This window comes from Penaeus monodon, chromosome 36 (genome assembly GCF_015228065.2).
Source record: "Penaeus monodon isolate SGIC_2016 chromosome 36, NSTDA_Pmon_1, whole genome shotgun sequence".
In the NCBI taxonomy this organism is placed as follows: domain Eukaryota; kingdom Metazoa; phylum Arthropoda; class Malacostraca; order Decapoda; family Penaeidae; genus Penaeus; species Penaeus monodon.
In genome coordinates, this window is record NC_051421.1 from 13,832,359 (window position 1) to 13,843,086 (window position 10,728).

The following is a 10,728-nucleotide window of genomic DNA, read 5'->3' on the forward strand; positions in this document are numbered from 1 at the left end:
GGAAACAGCGCGTATGTTTTTTGTTTTTGTTTTTGTGTGTGTGCTCTGATAAGAATAGGACGAAGAAAAACAGCAGTATTCGTCATTCAGTTTTAATTCGGTCTTCCAGAGTCAAAATTATTTTGAAGAATGCGAGGGTGAAGACAGGGTGGAAGAAATTAAAGATAAAGGGGAAATTGCCACTTTTAAAGTAAGAGAAAGCAAACTAAAAATAAGTTAAGCAAGGAATATATTACAGATTACGTTGAGATAAAGGAATACAGCACTGACTAAAAAAAGAAATACACACACATGTGTGTGTATACATACATATATATGTTTATGTATATATATGTGTATATATATATGTTTATGTATATATATATATATATATATATATATATATGTATATATATATGTATATATATGTATATATATATATATATATATATATATATATATATATATATATATATATATATATATATAACAAAAAAGCAAACAAATTGTTCATATGAAATACTTTCTTTAGGCTTTACAGAATTCATTTACCAAAACTGAGCACCTTTTCTTCTCCCTCTCGCGTCCACAAATGCACCCTTGACCACAAGGTACAACAATGTACAATTACAGCGACGTACAACACTTTTCCTGTCTGTGGGTACGACACCAATCCTCAGAGACGTGTGTTCGCATGTAAACAAAGGGCGGGAAGGAGAGTCTCCCTGTAACGTGGTGAAGTAAATTTGCATAGGAACGAGTTTGCTCAAGTTGTAATTACTGTTTTTTTTTTTTTTTTAGGATATTGATTGACTTTTATTGATGTCAAGCAAGAGTTCTTCGATTTTTAGCGTCGCTGTCATGATGAAAGTATCTTCCTTTGAGGTTTAACAAGTACCTGTCTTAATTACTCATTGTCTGGAAGTGACCTTTTTTTTCTAAACCTTTTTCTCCAGGCACCTTCAGGGTTAATGTTACCGAGGTCGACCCACGGAAACAGAGGGAATTGGACACCGTCATCTCAAAAAACATAGAGAAAGAGGGTTATATACATATCTCAGGTACGGTTGCCTTTGGCCTCATATTTACCGCAGAATGACCACATTTTTCGGAATACCTTCGCATAACAGATGATTCTGGTATTGATGGATCCCTCTCGCTCTCTGCTATCCAAATATATATTGAAATTGTGCTGCGGAAACTCGCCCCCATTAATAACAGTCTTTGGTTCCAGTAGCAGGAAAGGGCATGAAAGGCACCAGGCAAATTGCAGGGTAAAATATGAATAATATACACAGAATCAGTCACTATATTGTCTAATGCAGGAGCTGTGCCCCCAGGGAAAACAAAGAGTCCTCCACATACTGTAGGGTAGAGCACACAACCAGCATGTGGGAATCCGTTCAGTGAATCTTTGTTTTCCTGGGCAGGGGTTAGGGGTTGGCAATTTTCCTTGGTACTTTTCTTGCCCTCCCCTTCTATTGGGGCCAAGAATGTGGGGGGTTTTGGGGAATCCACGGTATTATTCTTACATATATTAGGACTAAAGAGTGAGAGGAATTAATTGATTACCAAAACCGTTGCGATTGGTTATATGAAAGTGTTAAAAATGACACATAACTATCTGCTGCATATCACTGCTCAGAGACTAAATCTACAACACCCTCACTCAGCCAGAGTTCTTAATGTCGCTTTTTCTATAGGTTGGCATGAATTGCTTAAGAGGAGGGGGGGCGGGGAAGGTTTAATCTGTAGGAAATAAATAGAAGATAGGAAAGGTGAGGTTTGGATATTTTAGTTGGCATAATACCCCTGTGTTTAGGTATGTGCAAAGATATAAAATATCTACACGTAAAAATACTTGGGTCAAATACATGCATATATCAGGAGTTTTGATTCTTTTATCAATGCTTTATTATTCATAATTTCTCAGATTTTCAAACGAGTATGCTTTACACCCCAAAATTATGGCCCATTTATATTTGCACTTTTTTATCATTTTTCAGATGTTCCTTTTTGTAATGTTAATTTTCTTTGATAATCCCAAAACCCACTATTAAATCCAAGTCATTATTATATTGCAACAATGGGTTTGGGAACCACTACTTTAAAGGAACTTAAGATCTTTCATCACAAGTGCACTTACACCTAGATTTTGCTCTGATTTTGGGGTGCTCACCCAGGCTTTGTCATGCTACCTTGGAGTGATTCTTTTGAGTTTTAATTCATTATTACTTTATATTTTATTTTATTTATTTATTTATTTATTTATTTATTTATTTTATTATTTTTCTCCCCAGAGCACTATGATATGTGCAATACTTTGCCTACAGAAGTATAAGCCTAAAGAATATTTTGTCATAATTACAACAAGGAGGATCATTCTTTGCTGATCTATCCTATTAATTTGAAGCCTTTTCTGTCCTCATTTAAATTTCTAAGTTATTTCAGAGATACTATTAAAAGTGTAATAAATCCTCTGCAAACTGTAACTAAAAAGAATGTGATAATTGCTCTAATATGTGAGATCAAATTTTGAGCCTCTTAAATCAGTGCATGATATCTTTTGGAAATGCTTTAGAAGTGTAAATGTACACGTAAATGATATATGTTAGGAATGGAAGTTACTAGGCACAAATTCATTATGTCTCCAGGTTAAATGGAGACATAAAGGACAGGTCTTAAAAATCTTGTCATTAACCATTTAGATACCCAAAGTCAGTCTCAACATTTAGACTATAATTAATTATCTCCAAATGGTTTCAGGATTAAACTTTAAACAAGAGAAATAGCAGAATGGGATCGACCATAGATGACACCTTCCGTATCCTCATAGCTACAGACAATCATCTTGGCTATGCAGAAAAGGATCCTGAAAGAGGTTGGTAATAGTCCTTTTTACAATGAGTGTAATAAGAGGACATGGGAAGTCATTATCTGTCAAGAGACTTTTATGCAAATACAATATCAGTGAAATGAAAATTGACACAAAAAGATCATTTCTAATGTCACTAAAATAGTACTAAGTCAATTTAGGCCAAGACATGTATTTTAAAACTTTAATATACAGGCAAATAAGGCCACCTCTGTCATTGCACACATACACACTTGTATATGCATATTTGTATTATCAAAATATGGCTAGAAATCATATATTTTTTCATCCAATAGGAAATGACAGCTTTGAAACTTTTGAGGAAATTCTGAAAATGGCAGTAGAACAGCAGGTGGACTTCATCTTGCTTGGTGGTGACTTGTTTCATGAGAATAAACCTTCCAGGCAGTGTCTTGTGAAGTGCATGGAGCTTCTTCGCAAGTATACGTTTGGGGACAAGTAAGTGGGTTCACTAGTACAATAAACAGTTTATGTGGTACTGATTATGAATCAAATGAAACAAATTTTTGTTTGTAAAGTTTGTATGCATATTGCCAGTTGAGAAAAGTAAATATTCTTATATCCTTGGTGATATATATACAGAATGAAATGATGCCCAGGAATATGTGTGTGTCTATATATATATATATATATATATATATATATATATATATATATATATATATATATATATATATATATATATATATATATATATATATATATATATAATTTCTTCTTTCTTTTGCTTAGGCCTGTTTGCTTTGAGTACATAAGTGACCCAACTGAGAACTTCAAGAATTCCAAGAACCCAATGGTCAACTTTCATGACCCAAATCTCAATGTTTCCATTCCTGTGTTTTCAATTCATGGCAACCATGATGATCCTTCAGGTGGGTCTGTTAAGGAAACAGATTAGAACAGGTTTAAATAAAAAAAGGAGCGAATTTTGATATGTTAATGATAACTGGAAATATGGGTTTCCAAAAGGAGTTATAACATAAACTGAAACTTGGCAGCAAAGAACTGTCATTGTTTGCAAATAAAGGAAAGAATGATTACTGATTGTATATTGCTATTTGCTTAATGAGAAGGCAGAGATATGAGTATGCAAAAAGAATGATTAAGGCTATGTTTCATATAATTTTTTCTGTGAAGAGAATGATAACTTTGTTTTTGGTAAATGTTAGAAATGAAAAATATCATATATAGAGACATTCTGTTGATAAGTAAGACCTAAGCACAAGAGATGAAATTAATTTGAACTTCTACTCCCTGTAGGTCTTGGTCAGTTTTGTGCTCTAGACATGCTTTCAACTGCTGGTTTAGTAAACTATTTTGGACGCACTGGAGACCTCAAGAACATCACCATCAGTCCTGTATTGCTGGAGAAAGGCACAAACAAACTGGCTTTATTTGGTTTGTCATCAGTCAAAGATGAGAGACTCTTTAGACTCTTCAAAGAAAATAAGGTGAGATTTCTTGAAACTTTTGTCAAGATGAAAATTGTTAATGAAAATGAGAAAGAAAAAATCTTCAGAAGAGGAATAACAGGAAAGAGCCAAATATAAATCCAAATCTAGTGTTCTCTGAATTTAAAAGATATGGAACGATCATGAATATCAACTAAAATTGGACTTGAGTTTTGACTGCATTATTAAACTGTAAGTTTGAGGGTACAGTATCGGATATCTTCAGGGATTTAATAGCACTTTGTTATTACCCTGCAACGTATTATCTTTTTTAGGTTAAGATGATGCGACCAAAGGAATTCCATGATGAATGGTTCAACATCATGGTGGTCCACCAGAACCACGCAAAACATGGCATGACCAATTACCTCCCGGAAGCTTTCCTGGATCCTTTTCTTCATCTTGTCATCTGGGGTCATGAGCACGAGTGTCTTATTCAGCCACGCCTTAGTGCTGATAATTCGTTCCATGTTGTACAACCAGGTGGGTGTTGTACTACAACTTCATTTTATTTTTGATTTCCTTTCCTTTCCAATTGTGTATCAGGAACAAATGCATGTGTTGATATTTAGGCATGTTCATATTTATTACATATGCATTGAGAATAAAGGATATACAAAGTTTATATATGTAACCATAGATTGTGAAATGCCCTGGATATAATATGATAAATATTTTAAGCAATGGTTTGTGTGTTCACTTCAATTACTTCATTCTTTTCTTCTGTCTCACAGGAAGTTCAGTTGTAACTTCATTTTGTGCTGGTGAGGCCGTGGAAAAGCATGTTGCTCTCCTTGAGGTGAATAATAAGCAACTGTTTAATGTAACCCCTCTCAAGCTAGAGACTGTCCGGCCATTTGTATTTGATGTAAGTATAATATAGAATATATCGACTTCATTTTCTTTACTGGAAAAACTATGCTTTGTTTTAATGATTCATTATTTATCACAATTGTACTTAATGCTATGTTTTATCTTTCAAATATGTATTACTGATTCTTAGCTTCTGTTCTTGAAGACTTTTTTGAAAGAGTGAATTAGCACATCCTGCTCTCTGAAAATTCTTAATTTTGATTGATACTTCATACACAGCCATCAGTTACTATGGTTATTATTGCAGATTTAATCTTAATTTCAGAGTCATTAGTAGCATTGCTGTTAGATTTACCATTATATATATTTGCTATTACCCTTAAGTTTGTCATGATGTCTCTTCTGCAGATGCATAGCTCAACTTGATATGATAACAAATGATGACATTCACTTGAACAGGATGTGTGCTTGGCTGACCAAGATCTGGATTATGTAATTGGGAACAAAGAGACCAACCCAGTAGAGGAGTTTATTGAGGAACACATCCATGGTATGCTTACTAAGGCCAAGGAACAACTCACAGGTAGGATCATGTTTACGAGAAGTATTAATTTTCTGTATCACCGGAGAATGAAAAGTTAGTGGAGTGATGATATTTGAAATTTGTAAAGTGACATGTGCTATATGCTTTTATAACAGATTTGTTGACATGTCCCACTTAATATTTAATATTAGTCCATGAGCTTTATTTACTTTTCCAAACAGGTCATCCAAAGCAACCCAAAAAGCCACTTATCCGTCTTCGAGTTGTATATACAGATGAGTCTCAGATGTTCAACACGACCCGATTTGGCCACAAATTTACAGACGATGTAGCAAATCCCAATGAAATGATCTTGTTCAAAAAGCAACGCAAAGAAATAAAGAAAAATGACACCAGTATTGATAAGGAGGCCATGAATGCAGTTTTTGCTGGAGAAGATGTAAGTTTCTGTTCTTTGTTTCCAGTGAAAAACATTTTCTCAAGAGATATTTGTCAACAATGGAATATTTATTATGATGTTAATGGTTTGTGATCCTACTAAGCTGTTTTTTGGATTAGTGTTCTTAAAGGTTTTATTTATTTATTATTTTTTTTTTTCATCTTCAGGTTGCAGAGTCAAGAGTTGAGGATCTTGTGCAGCAATATTTTTCAGAGCTGTCGGATCAGAAACCGAAACTGTTCTTGCTTTCAGAACGGGGAGTATCAAAGGGGGTAAACGCCTTTGTCGAGAAAGATGACAGAGATGCCATCAGCACTGTTTTTAAGTAAGATACTCACAGAGTCTCATATATATATATATATATATATATATATATATATATATATATATATATATATATATATATATATATATATATATATATATATATGTATGTATGTATGTATATAATATATAATATATATGTGTGTGTGTGTGTGTGTGTGTGTGTGTGTGTGTGTGTGTGTGTGTGTGTGTGTGTGTGTGTGTGTGTGTGTGTGTGTGTGATATATTTATATAGTTATTTACTGAAATAAATGGAGAGCTTTTATGACGTAAAGGATAATCTTCACATTATTACTAGATCACTAATACTGTATTTTGGTGGTGCTTGTAAAATTGTTAATGAGCTCATTTTAATTACTATGTATTTTCTCTTTGACAGGCACCAAGTTAAGAAGACTGTGGATCACATTTTATCTCAAGAGGCAGATGTTGATGAGGAAAATATTGTGGATGCAATTATCACCTATCGAGAAGAAAGATTGTTGAAGGCTAATCCTCAATTAGAGGAACAAGAGGTATCTCTCTCTCTTTCTCTTTCTCTCTCTCTCATCTTTTCTTTCTCTTTCTCTTTTTTCTTTCTCTTTCTCTTTCTCTTTTTTCTTTCTCTTTCTCTTCTCTCTTTCTCTCTTCTCTTCTCTCTCTCTTCTTCTCTTCTCTCTCTTCTCTCTCTTCTCTCTCTTCTCTCTCTCTCTTTCTCTCTCTCTTTCTATCTTCTCTTTTTTCTCTTTCTCTCTCTCTTTCTCTCTCTCTTTCTCTTCTCTCTCTCTCTCTCTCTCTCTCTCTCTCTCTCTCTCTCTCTCTCTCTCTTTCTCTCTCTCCCTCTCTCTCTTTCTCTCTCTTATCCAGGTCACCAGGTCATTCTTTTTAACAAATAAAATAATGAATCGCATCTATTTCTTTAAGGAAAAAGTGTGTATGTATTCATCACACTCGTGCACATGCACAATTACATTCCAAACCAGACCAGTTCTGAGGTAGAATCAGTTGCTGGTATTATGAAAAGTTACATTAGCATAAGGCAACCACCAGTCTTGTTACATCATATCTCACCGCATTTTTCTTTGTTATAGGCACAAGCAGCCTTAAGTAGTACAACAAGAGAGAGAAGAAAAGTTAGTGATGAAGATGATGATGCGATGGATGACATTGATATGGAAGACCTCAGTCCCCCACCAGCTAGGTGTGCTTTAGTGTTTCATAGATTGTTGCCTATTATTCATAATGGAAATATCATATTTTGGTGCATAATGGAGCTTATTACTTTTGGTTGTTAATGTAAGTGTATCAGAGTCTGCAGCTGTTTTCCTTTTCCAGAGGAAGAGGATCGCGAGGAGGTCGTGGACGAGGCAGTAGAGGGTCCCGGGCCAGGGCAGCTAGCTCGTCTGCAAGCACCACTCAGACATCAGGCAGAAATCAGTTGTCTTTGATTGGGTGAATATCTTTAGCTTTTAAGTTTAAGAATGCGCTCGATATATGTGTAAGGGTTTTGTGTACAGTGCAGTATATAATGGTTTTGTGTGTTGACACAAAATCATAATATATATTTTCCCTTATTGACATAATATAAATCTTGATAACCATGCTCTTTTTTTCTAGTGATGGTTCTCCTAAGGTAGCAGAATCTTCAACCAGGGCACGATCATCACGAGGAAGAGGAAGGGCAACGGTAATATATTTAATATGTATTTATTAAGTTGCCTGAAAAAAATTACCCATACATGTTATGTATGTACAGATACATTTATTAGTCTGTCATTTATGTTTGTGCATACTTTTTTCCTTTAATGGTTTTGATTTTTCATTTTTACAGACAAGAAATCAAAGCATCATGGAATCATTTTCTCGCGCCAGAACTGCTGCTTCAAGTCGTAAAGGAATTGTCTATGAAAGTGATGATGATTAGATCAGTTCCAATTAATGAATTATTGACATTGATGATAATAATATTTCATGACAAAGAATATTTTATAATCATTGTTTTTTCCACTTATGTATTACATAAGCTTCAAGAGATTTTGTTTTTGAAATTTACACTCTTACAGGAAATGGGCCTCTGTTTTGTACATATATATTTTTTTATTTTGATTTACATAGATTGCTTTTGTCATTGGATATCCCATAGTGCAGCGCAAGACATAAATCATACTACTTTTATCTGATGTACTTTTACCGCTGTCATCTCTGACTGTAGATATGACAAATCTTCCATTATATTTCATCAATTGTACAACAGCTAAAAGCGGGAAAAGAGTTGTGTCTTCTTTTTTGTATATTTTTAAAAATATTCTCTGAATCTCTAATTTCTCTTTACGATTCTCTTTCTAATTTTCTTCTTTTCCTTGTGTTTTCCTTCTTTTCATCCTCCTCATATCCTCTTTCTCTTCATAGCATTTCTTATTGTAATAATTTCCGAAACAATGTTGTTGGTTATATGTCTGTTACTTTTGTAATTGTGGTATTTGGACATATTGTTGTCCTCATTAATAGAATTTGAATCTATCACGGTAGTTGATGTAAATGATAAGTTACAGAGACGCTCAGAAATGTGGAAGAAAAAATAGATTTCTTTGAATATTACTAATGATTGTGTCAGTTTCTTTTGAATTTTTAAGTAATTCAAAGTGGACAACCATCTAATTGTAAACTGAATGATATTTAGACAAATTGAATTGAAAATATGTTATATAAATGCATAAAAACAAAAAAACAAATGTGACCTGGTGTGTATATACTACATTTGTATAGTTTTTTTTCTCTCCCTCTTACTTTTAGTCATATTAATTGGTTGACTTAATTTTTGATAACTATAATTGTCTTGAGAAATCATTATGCTTGCATGATTGTTGGCTTTGCAATTACAGATGCAGATAACAGCTATTAGATCAGGTACCAATGACATGTACATCAATAATATCCATTGAAATGGGTGTTGTTGAAATGCAAATACCCATTGATTTTTTTGTACATTTGTAGACCAGTAATTTAAGGTCATGAAGTGTGCCGAGTGGAGGAGAAAGAAGTAATGCCAGCCTCAGTTAATTGTGCTTCAAGTACACTGGTACTACAGCTACACACAATACATTAGAAATTCAAACCTAGTTTGATTTCAAAACTGTCAGTTCAGTTTTTCTAATAAAACTGTTTTGTTTATAGTATTTTTTTTGTCATCAGTTAATACAAGAATTTATTATTTTTTTCATGAAAGAGATATAAGTTGTACTGAATAAACAGAATGGCCCATTAATCCAAAAAGAAAACTGCAGTTCACTTTTCACGAAGAGACATGCTTCATATTTTAGATTAAAAGCTTTATTTATGGTTATATTTAAGTCATACAGAGGGGATGATGAATCAGGTTGCAATTAGCATCATTAAAGTAATGTTTGCGACTTTCATCAAGCAGAAGGCAGTTTTCATCAGTGCCACCAGCAGGTTCATGAGCCCAGCCTAAGAAGGAAATGGTGAAAATATTAGTTAATTAGGAGTCCTTTTAAGTATTATGGTTAATGATTATCTGACTGCATGGATATATACAATATTCAGGTTTTTATAATCAGAATGGCAAAGAAAGGCCACTAAAACCAAATAATATTCCTGCAGTCTCTAATAACTATTTTGTTCAGCTATGATATCTCTTCCTGAAATACCATTTTGAATACAGAGTGATCAAGGTTAAGTCCTATTATTTTTTTTACATACCAAAGATTCCATTGTGGATAGCCCAGTAGGGTGTACCCTTGTTAACCCTTGAGTTATCATATACCCACATCCAGTCACCTTCATAGGACAGATCGGAGGCACCCAGCCAGTATGATCCTTTTAGGCCTGTAAAAATGAAACACAGTGAAGTAGAGTGATGGACAGTCTTTTGATCAGCTTTCAATGTCTAGGAATCACTCTACTATGTGTACGATTTTTAAAAATTTTCATAAACTTTAAAACAATATTAAATTCATTATTTTTTTAGTAAAAAACTCCACTGGTTATAAAATCCATATAATAAATTAATGCTTGCATATACAATGCCCACAATAAAATCTAACAGCAAAGCCCTGTTCAAATCTGTAGCTTACACAAAACTTACCGTACGTAAGGATGTACTCGTAAAATGCCCTGAGAGTCTGTGCATTTGCTACCTTGGCCAGAACAGCTCCACTTGTTTCGCAAAATCTCCTGGCATCCTCCCAGGGCATAGCCTGGTCTTGATGGAAGTAAAAGCAGGACCCACCGACATCCAGCCAGCCATCGGGACACCCAAGGCAGCCTGGGGAAGGAGTTTTGG

General features: G+C 34.1%; 2 protein-coding genes across 4 annotated transcripts in view; one reads left to right on the forward strand and one right to left on the reverse strand.

Annotated features, from left to right (window-relative positions):
• The first annotated feature begins 627 nt into the window (after positions 1-627).
• LOC119595759 (double-strand break repair protein MRE11-like) lies at positions 628-9,596 on the forward strand. 3 transcript variants are annotated; one of them, XM_037944895.1, is made up of 16 exons: positions 628-719; positions 936-1,040; positions 2,746-2,860; positions 3,151-3,313; positions 3,608-3,747; positions 4,136-4,326; positions 4,602-4,809; positions 5,061-5,194; positions 5,599-5,722; positions 5,905-6,122; positions 6,290-6,447; positions 6,826-6,961; positions 7,517-7,626; positions 7,761-7,877; positions 8,043-8,112; positions 8,257-9,596. In XM_037944895.1, exons 3-16 carry the CDS (start codon positions 2,776-2,778, stop codon positions 8,347-8,349), a joined length of 1,947 nt encoding a protein of 648 aa, XP_037800823.1. In that variant the 5' UTR covers positions 628-719; positions 936-1,040; positions 2,746-2,775; the 3' UTR covers positions 8,350-9,596. The 3 variants fall into 3 exon arrangements, with proteins under 3 accessions (XP_037800823.1, XP_037800825.1, XP_037800824.1); XM_037944897.1 differs by having other exon boundaries at positions 646-714; XM_037944896.1 differs by having other exon boundaries at positions 653-752.
• A 137-nt stretch (positions 9,597-9,733) lies between these two features.
• Positions 9,734-10,728, reverse strand: part of LOC119595761 (perlucin-like protein) — a 1,998-nt gene continuing 1,003 nt past the window's right edge. Inside the window, exons 2-4 of the mRNA XM_037944898.1 lie at positions 10,531-10,710; positions 10,146-10,271; positions 9,734-9,893 (exon numbers count right to left, since the gene is read on the reverse strand). Of these exons, the coding sequence (XP_037800826.1) occupies positions 9,772-9,893; positions 10,146-10,271; positions 10,531-10,710 (428 nt within the window). The 3' untranslated portion in view covers positions 9,734-9,771. The remainder of the gene's footprint in view (positions 9,894-10,145; positions 10,272-10,530; positions 10,711-10,728) is intronic.

Bases quoted from the DNA above. Each gene is read 5' to 3' on its own strand.
- LOC119595759 (XM_037944895.1), top strand. From the start codon at position 2,776: ATGGGATCGACCATAGATGACACCTTCCGTATCCTCATAGCTACAGAC. The intron at 3,314-3,607 runs GTAAGTGGGTTC...TCTTTTGCTTAG, and splicing joins AAGTATACGTTTGGGGACAA to GCCTGTTTGCTTTGAGTACA. The intron at 5,195-5,598 runs GTAAGTATAATA...TCACTTGAACAG, and splicing joins TCCGGCCATTTGTATTTGAT to GATGTGTGCTTGGCTGACCA.